The sequence below is a fragment of the Phasianus colchicus genome, chromosome 22 (genome assembly GCF_987193195.1).
Source record: "Phasianus colchicus chromosome 22, bPhaCol1.hap1.1, whole genome shotgun sequence".
Taxonomy (NCBI): Eukaryota; Metazoa; Chordata; class Aves; order Galliformes; family Phasianidae; genus Phasianus; species Phasianus colchicus.
In genome coordinates, this window is record NC_143457.1 from 1,155,384 (window position 1) to 1,172,237 (window position 16,854).

The window sequence follows — 16,854 nt, forward strand, 5'->3', positions numbered from 1 at the left end:
CATGGGACTGAGCCTGCGGTAACGTCACAGGAGTTCCCAAAATCAGAGTTTTGGGGAGAACAGAACAAATCTGTGAGCCAGGGGCTGCAGGAAGATAGGGGAGCTGGGCAAAACCGCTGGGCTTCCAGCAGTGCCAAGGAAAAGCAGGTGCTGCAAAAGCAGGAATCAACTCAATTAGCACAGCAAGGAGCAGCCCAGCCCCGAGTTCTCGGAAAAGAGATTAAACCCTGCGGGTCTCCTTCACACGCAGCAGGGTGACTGCAATGAGGGCTTTGTTGTAGGGCTGAGCTGAGGAATGGGAGGTGATGGGAGGGCCGTGCTGGGACAGACCCACGCCAGGCTGTGGAAGGGCCTTGCTGAGGGCCCAGGCCGTGGCTACAGGGGTGCAGTGCCAGGCCAGTCCGATGGGATTTAGGTGCTTTAGGCTTAAATTAAGCAACCTTTTAAGCCACCGTTTGAGCAACAGCACCTGCTTGGCCACAGCTGCAAAGTTCTGCTTCACGGTGGCTCAAAGCCTTCTCAGGAGCCACACTTATTCCAAGTGCCTTCCAATAGGCTGAGAGGAGGTGGTTCTCGCCTAGGAGCCAGCAGCAGACAGACACCTTCAGCCCAACCCTCTGCCCAAACCACCATCCCTACTGCCCTCCCCAGACCCACTGCCCAGCACAGGGAAAAGGCCTCAGCCCCACAGCACTGGCATGGAGGCGATGGGAAGAGGCCCATTGGGATGGAGGGCAAAGAGATGACTTCAGAGGGACACCCGTAGTCAGAAATATTTTAATACAACGGAGTCACAATTTTTAGTACAAACAATCTGAAAAAAAACCCCCAAAACTAGGAATCCCAAACAGCGCCGCTCCCACGGCGTTCATCGCACAGAGAAGTTAATGCAGGTTTACCTTAAAGGAATAAAAACATTCTTCTACACAATGCTGCGCTCTGTATATAAAAACACACTTCAGACACACGTATTTTTTAAGCACGGTTTTCCTTCCCAATCCTCACTGCAGTAGCTTTGGGGTGTGTTTTGAGGGGAAACCAAGCACCAGTCCCCCTGACGGTGCAGACACTACAAGCACTGCTCTCCCCTGATGGCTGACGATATTTTTACATGGGGTCTGCAACGCAAAAGAGAGAGATGGCTGTTAGTCCTTCCTGCCTCGCAGGAGCCAACCCCCAGTGCAGGGTCTGCTCTGCTTCCCCCCTGCATGGGGAGGTGCTGCCCCGACTGTTAATTTTGGGACAGGTGGCCACATTTCGCCAAGAACAAGAGCAGCACAGGGGTGTAAAGCAGACCAGGGAGAAATCAGCTACGTGAGGATTTATAAAGTAATAATTAAAAAAAAAAAAAAAAAAAGGCAAAACCACAAAGCCAGGCTCCTTGGAACATTTCCACTGTTTCTTTTCCTGCGGTTTAGCTGGCATACCACATACAGCAGACAGACAGATGGCAGCACCAGGCCTTCAGAGGATCTACAGGAGAACTGGAGCTGGTGTGTTAGTAACAGCCACGGCGTGGACACAGAGGTGGTGGCAGTTAGCACTGCTGAGCCTAAAAGACTTCACGGGTCCTATTGGGGAAGGGGCATTTGGAAACAGTGGGGAGACATCAAAATTCACAGGTTTGTCCATCTTGGAGTTAACTGAAGCAGCTACGCTGGGCACCAAAGTAAAAACAAACCATTGCTTGTGCTCACAGTCCCCATTTTGCCTGCTTTAACCTGGCCAACACCAGTTTGTTCTCCTGCTTAACAAGGCCACATACTTGCTCCTGGTGAGAAATACACCCGGGTCAGATTTTAGCTGGCAGAGCTCAGCTGGAGCACCAGCAACCGCCAAACCGCCGTGCTTTCATTCCTCGTGTGCTCACATCAAGAATGATTAATACAAATAGCGCTTTGGGGCAGCAGCCACGCAGAGCACACCTGCACCCTGAAAGCAGGAATGTTTCCTAAGCCACCAAAGCTGGGGCACGGGGACGCTGAGCCCGTCCAGCACCGCTTGGCAGCATCCCTTTCCCTGGAAAACCCAGAGGTGGGGCTGCAGGAGATGCAGGGGCACATGGGGACAGCCGCACGCAGTGGGGTGGCCCAGCACAAAGCACCTCTGTGCAGACCACCCCCAGCACCCCATTCTGGGCACTGGGGCACGGCCCAGCCACCCACAGCCCCAGCAGCGCAGGGCTGGGGGCGGAGGTGCAGCCCCTGCAGCCTGCTGGTGCTGGATATGGGGAATTCTGACCAACAGCCCATTTTAGAGGCTTGCGCTGCAACCTGGAAAAGCTCCTGAGAAACTGGTGCGTCCCCAGCAGAAGAAAAGTCTCTGGTGGTGCCCTTGAGCTGTGCGCCCTGTGGGAACAGCGGGGCCGTGCCTGCTCTTGGGAGGGGAGGGCGTGGGAGGGCAGGGCTGGGGTCAGACGTACTCCCGGGCTGTGGAAGGCTGCGACTGTCGGTAGTACTGCTGTCCTTGGCGCTCCTTGGCAGGGCAGGAGCAGCAGAGCAAGGAGCCCCCCAGCACGGTGAGGCTGGCAGCCCCCCAGCCGACAAACAGCGCCGAGCCAAACTCGTACCTGCGGTGAGACAAGGGTTGGTACAGCATCAGGGATGGGAAAAGCAAAGAGGAGTGGGGCTGCGTGTCACCGCTGCCTACCACACTACGGTGCCCAAACCAGCACAGGGCAGCCCCAGGGATGCAGAGGAGCTCAGGGAAGCGGTGTCCCCAAGCGGGCTCCTACCTGGCGTTGATCGGAGTGCTGGCACTGAAGAACTCGTAGGTGACCTGCGTGGCATACAAGGAGACGGCCGCTAACGTGCACAGACCTGGGTGTCAAACACTGAGCATCAGCAATGCCCAACTCATTGCCAAACAGCTCCACTTCCCTCCTGTGAAAGGCTATTGGAGCTTTTCTGCAACAAAGAGGCACAAAGGCTGCAGCTGCCCAGCGGCTTACCGCAGAGGATGAAGAGGACACCTCCAGCAACAGCGATGCGGCTCTTGGTGATGGGATCCTCTTCACCAACCTTGGTGCATTTCATGCCCACGACGCTCACGATGATGCCGAAGAAACCCAGGAGGAGAGAAATAACCATGAGAGCCCGGGAGGTCTGGATGTGAACTGCAGGGGGAAACACGCTGCTTGCAGCACTGCAGGGTGAAGTCTCTTCCCACTGGGATGGACCTGTCCTTAACGCCCTGTCCGTTACCTTATCCTTAACCCTGTCCTCACTGTGCAGGGCCACTCACAGCTCCTGTGCCTGGGGCACTGTGCCAGGAGACCGTGGCTCACTCTCAACACCAGGGTCCCCAGCTTTCCTCCTCACCACCCTCTTTTTCCTCCCTCTTGCTCTTCTCACTGCAATTTCAGCAGCAGCACCATCCCCAAATGCTGTGCACAGCCCTAGGGTCGTGATGTCCCCACGTGGCACCCACTGTCGGGATCAAACCCACAGGGATTGGGGGCAAAGACAAAGGGGCTGAAACCCATGGGCACAAGCTGGGATCAGATCTACAGCAGGGTTCTGACCCACATCAGGACTCAAACTGTGGGTGCAAAGCAGGACTGGAACATGAAGAGAAGAGCGAGGGGCTCAGACCCACAGCAGGATGCAGATCCATGGCAGAACAAGGAGAGCTCGACTCACTCTCAGCACTGGGGCCTCAACCTTCCTCCCCACCATGTTCTTCCTCCTCCCTCCAAACTCTTTTGCCTGCAATTTCACCACAGTCCCCAACACTGCGCACAACCCCAGGGTTGCAATGTCCCCACTGTGCAGCTGCCATTCCCAAATTTGATGCCCACCGTGTGGCTCAAACCCACAGAGACTGGGGAGGGTGAGGGCTTTAAGCCCATGGCCAAGAGATGGGCTCAGCATTATCTCTGGGGCTCTGAGCTGCAGTAGGGCTCAAACTGTGGGTACAAAGTGGGACTGGAGCACGGAGAGAAGCACAAGGGGCTCAGACCCACAGCAGGATGCAGACCCACAGAGGAACGAAGAGAGCTCTGACATGCACTGGGCTCGGATGTTCAGGGGGAAGGTGGGCTCTTCTCACAGAGCTGGGAAGGGGAGCTCAAACCCTATTCTCCCCTCAAAAAAGGGGCATAGGGCCGGGACCCACAGGATGGCTCAGATCAGCGGGAAGGGCAGTAAGGGGGCTCGGACCCGGGCTGGGGAGTGGGGAGGAGCTGGCTCAAAGCCGCGGGGGTTGGCTCAGCCCCCTGGAAGGGGCTCAGCGCCGAGGGAAGGGATATGCCCGCCGCCCCCTGTACGCACCGTCGAGGGAGAGCAGCGAGTCGTGCAGGCGGCACTGCACCTGCCCGGTGCTCTGCGCGGCGCAGCTCATCCACAGCCCTTCGTGCAGCCCCACCGCCGTGATGATGGCGTCTCCGGCGTACGAGCTCTGTCTCCACTGGGGCAGAGCCGCGGCGGCCAGAGCCGCCACCCACCCGCCCAACGCCGCCAGGTACCCCGCCAGCTCCCGCGCTCCGCCGCCCATCGCCGCCGCGCTGCGCCCGGCCCGGCCCGGCTCTGCCCGGGGCTGCGCCCGCCACGTCCCGCCCCGAGCTCCGTCAGCCCCTCCTCTGGGCTGGAGGGGCCGTGGGGGGGAGGTGGGTGGTGAGGGTCAGGGAGCGGAGCGGGGTGCCGGGTGTCTACCGAGAAAAGAGGGATTCGGATGGGGACCTGGGGAGGTGGGGGATGTGGGAGATGAGGACCCCCAGGAAGGCCGAGGGGCAGTGGGGAAGGCTTTGGGGTGGGGGGGGTGAACCCCGCGGGGCCATCGGAGCAGGGACCCCTGGGGCTGCTGCAGGGGTGGGTGCAGGAGTGTGACACCGTGCTGTGCTGCCCGGAGGGGGGCACGCGGGGCAGTGGGCATTTGGCCGTGCCAAGAGGAACTCGGAGCTCTCAGTGGCGTGGAGCTCTTGGTAACATGGAGCCCTCAGCGGCATGGAGCTCTTGATGGCACGGAGCTCTCAGTTTTCTATGGAGCCCTTGGTGGCATGGAGCTCTCAGTGGTATGGAGTTCTTGGTGACAGGGAGTTCACTGGTGGGATGGAGCCCTCCATGGGATGGAGCTCTTGGTGAAATTGAACCCTTGTTGAAGTGGGAGTCTTAGTGGCATGGAGCTCTTGGTGGTATGGAGCTCTTGGTGTTATGGAGCTCTTTGTGCCATGGCACCCTCAGTGCTGTGGACCCCTTGGTGGTATGGAGCCTTTGGTGGCATGGAGCCCTCAGTAACACAGAGTCCTTGGTTGCATGCAGCTGTTGATGACATGAAATCCTTGGTGGCACAGAGCATGGCATGGAGTTCTTGGTGGCTTGGAGCTCTCACTGGTGCTCTTGATGACACAGAGCCCTTGGTGGCATGGAACCCTTGGTGAAACGGAGCTCTCGGTGACATGGAGCCCTCGGTGGCCGTTTGCTGGTGCAGGGAGCTGGCAGCTGCCCAAGCGTTGCCCTCCTGCCGGGCTGGCCACCCTGGCAATCGTTAACCACCATCTCATCAGCAGTCAGCTCACGCTCGCTGTGGCCCCAGGCTGAGCTCCACACCTGGGGGACAGCAGGCAGCTCCTGCACCAGTATGCGAGCAGGGAACCCATAGGGAGAAACCATCCTCCTGCTGCTGCCATCCCTGTGCTGGGCACTCACCCCTCTGGCCCCTGCCTGTTCGTGCAGGGCGTTTTGCGGGCGGTGTTTCGGAGCGTGTGCTCGCATTCCCCAGATGGTTATGGTAATGGTGTGGGGACAATTCACTGCCCTGTTCGGCTGCTGCTCAATGTCCTTCTTGTTTAGGGAGAGGGCAGAGCCCTGGCCAGGACAGTGGGTGTCATAACAGGGTGAGCTGCCCCCACTGAACCCAGGTCCTTTCTGGCCTAAACATGAAGCTTTTGTGTCCCTCTTGGGGATGTTGCAGGGTTACTGCAGGGGTTGCATTACCATTTCCTGGGTGCAGGAATCCTAAAGCACCTGGGGTCAAAGCCTACAGGCTGTGCAACCAGAAGGCTTTTGCCATGGGGCAATGACCTCTGCTCCCTGCTGTGCCCCATCACCAGCGCTGCTGGGCAGAAAACCCCAGCTCTGTGGCACGGATAGATATGCTGTCCCAGTGGCTCTGCTCCCAGCAGCGCAGGGCTGCTGCCCTCGCCTGGGCACCAGGATGGCTGCAAGGATGCACCCACAGCCGGGCTTTTGGAAAAGACACCTTTATTCACCAGTCCTCCGCAGAAGGCACTTAAATAGCCGTGGTGGGGAGCGGGCTCAAGCAAAGCAGAAAGGCACGTTTGGTGTGGCTCCAGCCCTCCCAGCCCCACACTGCTACCATGGCACTGGGTCTTCAACTCTAAAAAACATCCCTCCCTTTCCCCCGTGTTCCTCACCCCTATCCACCCCCAAAGTCTGGCTGCTCATCTCAAGGTTGGTGGCAGCTCCACAGCAGGGCTGGGAGCCGCAGTGCTCTCCATGCTGCACCACAAAGTAGGGCCCAGCCTGCAGCCCAGGGCTGAGCAGCCAAAGCCACGTGGTGGCTGCAGCTGTGTCCCAAATGGCGTGGTGCTGGTGATGCTGGCCCTGGCAGGGCTGGGACCCTGCATGAGGATTGTCACAGTTCATCCTTCCCTGCTGCATGCAAGCCAGCAGTGCTGGTGGCAGCCGTTGGCTCCTGCTCCGTGCTCGTCTCCTGCAGCAAATCCACCTCTTCTGTCCTGAAAAGCATCTTCACCAAATCGTCCGCCTGCACTCGCTCCTGTGGGCCAGAGCTCACATCACACCCTTCCACAGAGAGCAGCCCCCAAGACCCTCCTGCTGTCCAGGGAGCGGGGTGAGGTGCTTACCCGCTCACTGTGCCGAGGGTCCAGGGTGAACCAGAGTGCAATAGCACAGCGTTGGCCTTTGGTCACAGCCTTCACCCCGTGGGGGTTCTCTGAGCCAGAGGAGAAGCCCACGGCACGGCCACACTGGGGCTGCACCTCTGCCTGTGAGAAGAGACCCTGCTGCACCATGGGGACACGGGGAGAGCCAGCCCCAAACCCACATTCACCCCGTGCACTGGCACAAAGCATTTTCCCCAGGGATGGGTAAGGCTTGGCAGTGGAGCTGTGCGTGGAGCTCCAGGGAGCCCAGCTACTTACAGTCTGTGTCTTGGCATCCAGCTCTGTGAAGTAGAAAGCTCCCCCTTCAAAGTCCCCATTGAGGTAGAGGATGGCACTAAAGAAAGCAGGGAACAAGGTAACCACCCATCACCCCAGGCACCCAAACCCTGACCCACAGCAAGAGGCCAAGGCAAGAAAGCCCGAGCTGGGCTGCCCTTCTGTCCTGCTTCTCACCTGGGGGCTGCTAAGCTTAACAGCCTCAGAAGGGCAGCTCAGCCCCACGGACACCTCGGTACCTGTAATCCCGGAAGGTGTAGGCTGGTGGTTCCTTCACACACACCAGGGCCTCCGCGTTGAGGATGCAGTTGTCCACATGCACCTCGTGGCTGTTGTCACTCCGGCCTTCCTGCTTCTCTAGGGTGGAACAAGAGGTTGTGCATCAGTGCTGCTTTGTCTGTATGGGAACGGGGTGTGTCTCCAAACACTGTGTGTGTGGATGTTGGGATGAGGTGGGGTTGGCCTCTGCTCCCAGGTAACAGCAACAGGACAAGAGGAGATGGCCTCAAGCTATGCCACGAAAGGCTCAGGCTACATATTAGGAACAATTCCTTCTCAGAAAGGGTCCTGGGCAGAGGGTGAAGGGGCTTTGCATCTCCTGGCACAGCAGTCCTTTGGGGCCGTGCTCACCATCGATGGCTGTGCGGCACACCAGGTGCGAGTAGGAGAAATGGAGCGGGACCTCCAGGCGGAAGTAGGACTCCATCATGTGCCGCACCTTCTCCGTCACGTTGTAGTAGAGGTGGGCGCTCTGCAGGGGGACCTTGCCCTCCTGGCCCAGCTGTGGGGGACAGACAGCACTTGGGCTCAGCTGCAGCGGGGCAGCAGCCCCAGGCACCCACAGCCACGCTAACCTTGAGGGCCTTCAGGACGGTGACACCATAGAAGGTCTCACTGGGGGTGTGAGGCGATGTCTTCCCACGATAGCCATCCCCTGCCGAGGCAGCTGCCTGCAAGGCCCAGCCAACGTTATCCCACCTGATTTCTGAGGCACAGGATGCGACCCTTCAGCATCCCTGCCTCCCCATGCTCACGTTGGTGAGTCTCTGCAGCTCCCGGCACTCCTCAGCTGAGAGGACTCCATCCACCACAACGCGCTGAGACCCGTTCAGGCTTTTGGAGTTCATGGTGACGCTGGCTCCCTCGTACACCAAGGGGCCACCTGCAGCACAGGTGGGATCAGGAGGGAGTATGGATGGAACTGGGGGCAGTGCTGAGGGACTTCAGGCTGGCACCGGGACCTGGAGCTCCCCGCACCTTCTCGGATGAACTTGCTCATTTCTGCAGACTCCTTTGCTTTCTCCTCCACCAGCGTCTCGATCTCCTTCATCAGGTTGCCGATCTCCTCGGAGATGCGCGCCGCTGTCTCCCGCTCCACCCTGGGCACACAGTGGCCATCAGCTCCACTGCCCCACTGTCCCCAAGTCGGGAAGAAGGCATGCCAAGGCAAGGACAGGACAAGTTGTGTCTAAGGGCTGCTGACAAAGCCCAAGGTGTGAAGGTGTCATCTCAGCGCAGCGCTCACCCCCTACCCCAAGCTGCTTGGGGTGACCCAAGGACCAAGCTCTGCCCTCCAGCAATCTTCCCAGCCCCAGCATCAGATAATTCCTTCTGCAATTGCTGCTTTGAGCCCAAGGAAGGCAGAGAGGTGCCCCCGTTTGTTGCTCACCCCTGACAGAATGGCAACTGGCCAAACACTCACTTTTGTTTCTCTCGCAGCCTCTTTGGTATCACCTCTTCAGGCGTCCACGTGTCCTACAGCCACAAGGACAGCATCAGTAGCTGGATGAGGACCTGCCTCCGATACCACATCCCCTTTCCCTGCAGACAGTCCCCCTCCAGCTGCCACCAGCCTTGGTGTGGTGCCACTCACCGGGTCCACAAATGGGATCCCAAAGACGTCGTAGCTGAAGAAGAGCAGCTCCTTCTCCATGAGGCTTCGCTGGCGGTATGCCTGGATCTCCTGGGCCAGGGGCAGAGGGGTGGGTCAGGGCAGCTCTCCCACCTGCTGTCCCCACTGCAACCCAACCCAGATCAGCCCACAAAACCTCTGCCAGGGCTCAGAGCCCTGAAAGGACAGAATCTATCCTATGCTGGCTCGTCCCAGTAGTGACCCACCTTTCGGGGTTCAACGGGCCTGGCCAGATCTTCTCCCAGGACAGCAGTGTAATAGGCCAAATTCTGGTTCATCACCTCATCATTTGGGAAGAAGAGCAAGTATGTTTTGGTGCATTCAATTGCTTTTTCATAATTCCCATCTGAAAAGAGAAACAGAACCATTACAGCATGTCTTCTCCCTGCCCTGCTGGTGCCCAGCTCTGGCACAAGCACAGTCCACTGCTGGAGCAGAGACTGGGGAGAATGATGAGAATTTGATAGGGAACAGAGTAAATGGGGATGCAGGAGAGAATCAACGGAGAAAGCTCAAATCTGCAAAGGATCTCCCTCTAAGCAGGGGCAGATACTCTGAAGCAAAGACAACTGCTGCCACAAAGGGAAAGTAACAGTGTGAGGTGCTCTCCCACCTCAGCAGCAATCAGTGCCGCAGGCTGAGGAGTTTTCATGCTTGGAAAATGTATCTTAAAGCCTATTTCCAGACAGTAACACCCAACCATTTCCATGCTAACCTGCAATTTTCAGCTACTTAAGCACTCTGACCTACTTTCATCTACATATTTCATCCTTTCAGTCTTCCTGGAGTTCAGCTTTGGCTGTTTGTTTGTTTTTTAATTCTTCTGGGGAAATTTGCAAAGAAATAGTTCAATTTTTTTCTAACAAGGAGAATAAAAAAAGACAATATCCATTTGCCTGGGTTATAACAAACTCTACTGGAGGGGCAGAGTGCCTCTTTTGTTTGGATGCGAGGCAGAAAGCTGGCAGAAAAAAAAATGCCTCTCCAGGCTGTAGTGAAGCTGTGCAGGAGTTTGGCATTTAAGCAGCACGGCTCACTGTAACAAAGGGCAGCAAGACACAGCTCTCCTAAGGCACACTGCTGTCCATGAGCCTTTATGCCCTCAGCATGATGTCAGTGTTGATATGAGCAGTGCCAGGAGTCCTGGCCATTCCAGGATGGGGCAACGAGCTGCTTACTGTTGTAGTAGGCAAACTGCAAGTAGTTGAAATGTGAGGGCAGGAAATCCTCCAGGGGTTTCTCCCGACCAGGCTGCGAGGCGAGCTCTGTGACACAGCCCTGCTTGCAGCTCAGCACCTGCATGTAGTGATCTGGTGGAGAAAAAATCCCATATCACTGCTTGGGGTCACCGAAGAGCTGGTGGATGAGACATCATAGGGTCCCCGCTCCAATCACCAGCTTGCAGCACTGGAGACCCCCAGGGACGGTCCCCCACCGCCATATGACTGGTGTCCCATCCCATAAAGGAGGTGTTCCTCCTGTCAGTCTCAGCCTCCCAGCCCCGTGCCCTGGTGACCCCTTCTCCACATCCCTCTGGAAATGGGGAGGGGGTCCTGGGCAGCATTCCTCCTAGTGAAATCTATGGGGATCACAGAATGGCTTAGGTTGGAGGAGACTTTAATCATCACGCAGATCAAAACCCCCAGCCATGGGATGGATGCCCTTCACCAGCAGGCTGCCCAGGGTCCCACCTGTGGCCTCAGACACCTCCAGGGATGAGGCACCCACAGCTCTGGGCAGCACTGTCAGGGTCTGGATGAGAGGTGTGCTCACCCCATAGGGAATTCTGGTCCCAACCCCTCACAAAGGGCTTTGCACAGGCGCTCCCACCTGTCATGGCCTGGAACAGGTCTGCATTGTACTCCAGGTAGTTGTAGCCTTCGTAGTCATAGGGCCCCTCACAGAGAGCACGGCACTCAGTGTCTGCCACAAAGTATTCCTCCAGTGCCTTCTCCAGGTGCAGGACAGCAGCAGCCGGCTGCTCCTCGCTGTAAAACCGGACACCCAGGCGGAACTCTGTCTGCAGGGAGCCAGGCAGAGCTGTGAGCACAAAGCTGCCCAGTGCCCATTCATACAGTCATAGAACAGGTAGTACTGGGAGGGATCCTTAAGGCCAACAGATCCAACCCTGCTGCAGGGAGCAGGGAAACTCACAGCTCCATCAGTGCTCAGAGCCCCGTTCCCTGACCTTGGGTGTCTGCAGGGTTGGGGCACCACATGTGCTCAGAGCATTGGTCCCAGGGACACCTCTCACCACGTGGACACACAGCAGTGCTGTGTGCTTGCCAAGCCCACAACCCATCTCCCCCTCCCCACATGCAGCCCTGGGCAGGTATTTTAGGAGCGCTGCCACATTCCCAGACAAGAAAACACAGCTTTGGGGTAAAACCCAACACGAGGATGGGGCACCCACCATGTGAGGCCTGGCCTCCAGGTCAGCAAAGTCGGACTCCCTGACGCCCGCCATCATCTGGTAGTACTCCAGGTTCTGCTTCATCTCCACGTGCTCAGGGTTGGCCACGAAGAAGGTGTGGGCTGCAGCCACGGCTTTCGCCACCTTATTGATCTGGGGGAGGGCAGAGGAGTGGGTGGGTGAGGGACCCCAACTTTTGGAGCTCAGACACAGAGGACTGGGCCATCCTGAGCATGCACGTTACTCCCCAGCCCCCATACCGGGTCAGTACTGGATGTGGGGTCTCAATATGAGGTGTGGGGTCCCAGTACCGGAAGTGGGGGCCCAGTGCCGTGTATGGGGGTCCCAGTACTGAGCACGTGTGGGGGCGTGGACGGTTTCTCCCCCCCACGCCTCGGGTGCGGCAGGCCCCAGCCAGGCCCCGACGTGGCACTGCGGGGGGAGCAGTGGAGGGATGGGAGGAGGGCCCGGGGCCGCCTCCCTGTCCCCCAGCATCACTCCCATCCCTGCCGCCCGCCTCCTCCCCGCCCGCCCCTCGGCTCGCGCGTTCCGCTGCGGTCGGATCGCACCTCCGGACCCCTCCCGGGCGCCGCTCCCCCATCTTCCCCCCGGGATCTCATCTCCTTCGGGGCCGTACCTTGAAGTAGGCGACCTGGAGGTAGTTGTAGGGGCTCCGCTTGCGGAACTCTCGCTCCAGCTCCTCGCCCAGGCGGTACCGGGAGGGCTGGGTGGGCCCGCAGTCCCGGAGGCAGGCGGCGCGCCGCAGCAGCCCCCGGAAGAACAGCAGATCGTGGAGAGCCGGCTCGAGTCCATCCGTCGGTACCACCGCGGTGGCATTGGCGCAGCGCAGGCGGCACCGAACCGACCGAGCGCGGATAGCGGCGCGGGCCCGCAGCGCCCGCTCCATCTGCAGCACCACGGCGGGCCAGTCCCCCCGCGCGTACGCTTCGGCGCCGGCAGCGAAGAGCGCGTCCGGGGGCTCGGCCGGCAGCGGCGGATCGGAGTGCTCCGGTGGTCCCCGCGGTGCCGGCGGCTCCGCCGCCCAGACCAGCAGCGGCAGCAGCGGCAGCAGCAGCGCCATGGCCGAGCCTGCGGCCGCCCGGCTCCGCGCCAGACCCCGCCCCCCGCCCCTGGCCACGCCCACTGCTCACGACCACGCCCACATCGCACACAGCAATGCTTTTGGCCCCGCCCCCGTCTGACCACGCCCATACCATGCACCCACATAGCTTTTGGCCCCGCCCTCCGCCCGCACCGGAAGTTCCGCCTCGAGCGGAAGGGGCGGGGCGGGGCGGGCTATGGCGGCCGTAGGAGGGGAGGATGGCGGTGGTGGCGGTGCGGGCCTGGCTTTGGCCTTGGTGGAAGGCAGCGCCGGGCGGGCCGCCCGCGTCGGGGACCCGGGGGACTTGGTGGCGCTGGCCCGGCAGGTGCAGCAGGTGAGGGCCGGGCACGGTCCCCCGGGGAAGCGGCTGGGCCGAGGCTGAGGCCGTGCGGACACCCGGTGTCCCGCTGGTTTCCAGCAGCGCCCCGAGTCAGCACCGCCGCGTTGTCCCCGCTCTGTGCCGGTGCCTCTCGCCGTGTTGTAGGGCCACGGAAAGGCTCGGGTTGGAGGAACCTTGCAGATCATCCATCTCCAACCCCTTCCCTGTCCTCCTGCCCTACCGCCCCAGGTGCTCCAGTGCCTCCCAGCGCTGTGTGCTGTTCTCCAGCGGGTCCCACCATGGCTTCAGTGCCCCCCAGTCTTTTCTGCTCTCCCTCCAGTGCACCCTTTTATGCCTCACTGTTCCTCTCAGTGTCTCTCTGCCCATCCCAGTGCATCCCAGTATGTCCTGCATCCCTGTATGCCCCATTGGCCCTGCTGTGTGTTGCAGCCTACCACCTTGGTATGATGTCACTGAATGGTTCAGGGTGGAAGGAACCTTATAGATGCTCCATTGGGTTTCATTATTTCCTGCTGTTCTCCTCAGCATCCTTGTATGCCTTGCTCTTCCCCTCAGTGCCTCCCTCCCCATCCCAGTGCCTCCCAGTATGTCCTCCTGCCCTTCTCTTGCCCCTCCAAACGCCTCCCCATAGATCCTTCTGCCTTCTCTTGGTGTATCCCACTTCTTTTGGTCCAGTTCTGTCCTGCTGCCCATCTCCTGCCCACTGTGCCTCCCCCTCATCTGCATCTGTGTACCTAGCTGTCTATGGGTGCTGTGGTGTCCCCCCACCAGGCACGGAGTGCCGGGGGGGCTCAGAGCTGCCTGTACAGCTCGTGTTAGACCTCTGTTAATGCAACCATTGCTTCCCCATGTCCATAGAGCCCTGCCTGCCTTCATCCTCACCAAGCTCTCTGTCTCTTGCAGGCAGATGAGTTTGTTCGAGCCAACGCCTGCAACAAGCTGACTGTCATTGCTGAGCAGATCCGGTGCTTGCAGGAGCAGGCTCGGAAGGTGAGGATGCATCCAGTGGCAGGAAGGAAACGAGGATAAAGGTTTGCTTTTACTTGGCTGCTAGGTATTTGGGAAAAGCTGTGGGCTGGTTCTGAATCATTGCCTGAAGCCAAGTAGTCAAGATTTAGAGGGATGACAGCCAGAGTTCACTGTCTGGTATCAACTTGGGGCACAAGGGATATTTTGGGGGCTTTGCCTTACTCTGCATATCGGGGGGCTTCTGTCAGGTGCACTGAGTCCTTTCAGAGTAGGGGTGGGAGCTGATGGTCAGCCCACAGCAGCTAGGATGTCAGTTACAACTGCGACAGAAAACTGCTGTCACTGTAGGGTGTCTCCTAGGAAGAGCTTGTGCAACGGGGTGACAGTGTGACTCTGGATGGTCGCTCTGAGGTGAATCCAAGCCCTTGGGAGAAGATGAGCTTTGCTCCCAGGTTTGGGTGTGTCTCAGCTTTTGGGTTTGTCTTAGTTGCCAGAGCAGTTGATCCTGGCTGTCAACCCAGCAGTGCTCAGCTGTCCTCTTCCATTTTGTCTTCACCCCTACAGGTGTGCTCATAGAACCAAAAACAAGTTATGAAGTGAGAAAGGACCTGCTGGTCATTGCAGCTGGCCTGCTGTCATCAAGGCAATTATGTCATATGGCTGTTAAGAGCTGCAGCTGGGGAGCTGGGTTCCCCTGTGCTTGCTGTGCCTTCCCCAGGTTACTTCAGCAGGGAAGTCCCCAGGGTCTGACTGTGTGTGGAGGCAAGGAATGGCTCCAGCCAATGGTGGGGGCAGGGGCAGAGGTGAACCCAGGGCTGTGAAGAGTTTGCTGCTGTTTGGAGGTATCTGCACCTATGTGGAGGGTTGCAGGAGTCCCAGAGTGCAGCTCAGCAGAGGAAACTTGAAGAAAATAAATGTCTCTTTGGAAAGCATCTACTTCCTGGGGCAAGCGATAGGATGAAGCAAGAGGTGTGCTGGGAGGGCAGAGCCTTGTGGGCTCTGGCTGAGATGCAGAAATGTGTGTGTAAGTTATAAGAATTAAGTAATCAGTTATATTTCAAGTGTGGAAATTTTAAATTTGTTTTTAGGTCTTGGAAGATGCTAACAGGGATGCTGATCTGCACCACGTGGCCTGCAACTTAGTGAAGAAGCCAGGAAACGTTTACTACTTGTATAGGAGAGAGAGTGGCCAAAAGTACTTCTCCATCCTGTCTCCTAAGGTGTGTGGCAGCAGCCTCTGAGGAAGCAGGGAGGGGAAGAGAGAGAATTTCTGGTACTTGGGCACTTCTGGAACTCTGACAAAGCACTGGTTTGATGGAGCCATTCACAGACCTGTGCTCAGTTGGGTTTCTTGGTCTGAGTTATCTGCTGGTCTAAGGTGGGCAGTGTCTTTGACAGGTAGACCTCAATTCAGTCTCTGCCATTCTTTTTATGAAAGCAGAAAAATGCAGAGGTGCCCCGGGCCTTCCCTGTCTGCTGTGGTCGTTGGCAGCAGTTTTCTCAGGTGCTTTAGCCCAGGGGTTGAGATGGTTTGCAGCTTGGTGTTTTGTTTCTATGGGAAATGGTGATGACTCTCCTCTTGAGTTAGTATTGGAGGTGTTTTCCTTGCAGACAACCCGTTTTCTAATGCACAGGGTAAAGACTTCAGAGTAAACAGCAATGAGCCAAGGTAGAGGAGCTCTGCAGGGTGATATTATGTCCCCAGACCTCCCTGTGTCCACAGCACTGTACTGTACCTTGATTGGTCTTAGACTCAGGGTAGTTAATCTTATTTTTAGGTTGGAAAGTGGGACATCTGTGTAGCTGGGAGTGCCTTGAAGGTGGTGGGGAACGCCAGTCTGGGCAGGGAGGCTGAGACTATCAGCACAGTGTAGCTCCAAGGGAAACCCAGTAGCAATGTGTATCTGTCCTTTCTCTTCCAGGAGTGGGGGACCAGCCCCCATGAGTTTCTTGGTGCCTATAAGCTCCAGCACGACATGTCCTGGACGCCTTTTGAGGACATTGAGCGACGAGATGCTGAAATAAACATCTTGGATAAACTGCTGAGCCGGCAGGCAGCGCTCCCCCCATGCACAGAGCCCAACTTCCAGGGCCTCACCAAATGATGTGAAGTGTGGTGGCCATACAGGACCTCTGAACAGAGCTAATGCCTGAGGACAGGCAGTGCCTGAGCGTTGCCAAAGGCAGGGCAAGGAAAGAGACCAAGAAATGAAAATGCTGATGCTGCCAGTACTTGCTCTTTGCTTTAATAAGACTAATTCTGAATTCAGTCTTGCTAGATTTTCTAGTAGTCAAGTAACTTATTTCTTTGACTTATGCCAAGCTGTAACAAGAGGCAGATGATATCACATGGAATAATTTCAAAAGGACTTGAGGCAAAAAGCAAATATGCTTGGGGTGGATTGATAGTGTTATAAAATATGTCCTACCCACCTGGCTGTGGCATACCTCACAGGGACTATGTGTGGCAGGTAGTGATTTCAGGTCTGGATTTTGGCTCTTATTACAACACGCACATTTAGGAAGCCCTGTGGCATGGGAAGAGTGGTCAAAATCGCATGCAAAGAGGTCTGTTGTTCTTTGTTCCCTTTCTAGTGTGGATTTGTTCATCTTAGACCAAGTAGGGCTCCTCCTGGCCTTTGTCCTGCAGCAGAAGAGGTTTTGGTGCCTGGATAGAGACCTGAAGATGGGGATGCTGCAGCTCTGGGTTCTCCCACGTCACCCTCCACTCACCTGCATCTTGTCTACACCAGGCTTCTCCTGTTGCAGTGCTGCCATCAGCCCAGTCCCATCCTGCTGTGCTTCTCTGTGGCTGACAGAAATCTCAGAGTCAGCGTAGGATTTTGGAAGAAGCTTTTCTCAGCTCACCCTCCCTCATTTAGAGCACTGGGCAAATTAAAAGCAGTGTGTTGTTATTATTAGACCCGGGTATAATTAATTCCTTATCAAGTCACAAGTGCCTAATTTGATAGGGTGT

General features: G+C 57.5%; 3 protein-coding genes across 3 annotated transcripts; 1 reads left to right on the top strand and 2 right to left on the bottom strand.

Moving 5' to 3' along the window:
- Positions 1-731: 731 nt before the first annotated feature.
- Positions 732-4,494, bottom strand: CLDN19 (claudin 19). The gene is made up of 5 exons (XM_090122882.1): positions 4,272-4,494; positions 2,951-3,115; positions 2,735-2,819; positions 2,423-2,569; positions 732-1,118 (listed from the first exon to the last, which is right to left on the bottom strand). Exons 1-5 carry the CDS (start codon positions 4,492-4,494, stop codon positions 1,070-1,072), a joined length of 669 nt encoding a protein of 222 aa, XP_089979008.1. The 3' UTR covers positions 732-1,069.
- Positions 4,495-6,186: 1,692 nt separating this feature from the next.
- P3H1 (prolyl 3-hydroxylase 1) lies at positions 6,187-12,584 on the bottom strand. Its single transcript, XM_031607939.2, has 15 exons — positions 12,104-12,584; positions 11,467-11,619; positions 10,884-11,073; positions 10,232-10,363; positions 9,260-9,399; positions 9,015-9,104; positions 8,844-8,896; positions 8,399-8,520; positions 8,176-8,303; positions 7,996-8,091; positions 7,772-7,922; positions 7,381-7,498; positions 7,124-7,199; positions 6,827-6,967; positions 6,187-6,738 (listed from the first exon to the last, which is right to left on the bottom strand). The coding sequence occupies exons 1-15, from the start codon at positions 12,545-12,547 to the stop codon at positions 6,595-6,597; spliced, it is 2,178 nt and encodes a 725-aa protein (XP_031463799.2). The 5' UTR covers positions 12,548-12,584; the 3' UTR covers positions 6,187-6,594.
- A 170-nt stretch (positions 12,585-12,754) lies between these two features.
- Positions 12,755-16,798, top strand: C22H1orf50 (chromosome 22 C1orf50 homolog). Its single transcript, XM_031607940.2, has 4 exons — positions 12,755-12,902; positions 13,812-13,898; positions 14,966-15,097; positions 15,800-16,798. Exons 1-4 carry the CDS (start codon positions 12,765-12,767, stop codon positions 15,980-15,982), a joined length of 540 nt encoding a protein of 179 aa, XP_031463800.1. The 5' UTR covers positions 12,755-12,764; the 3' UTR covers positions 15,983-16,798.
- The last annotated feature ends 56 nt before the right edge of the window (positions 16,799-16,854 follow it).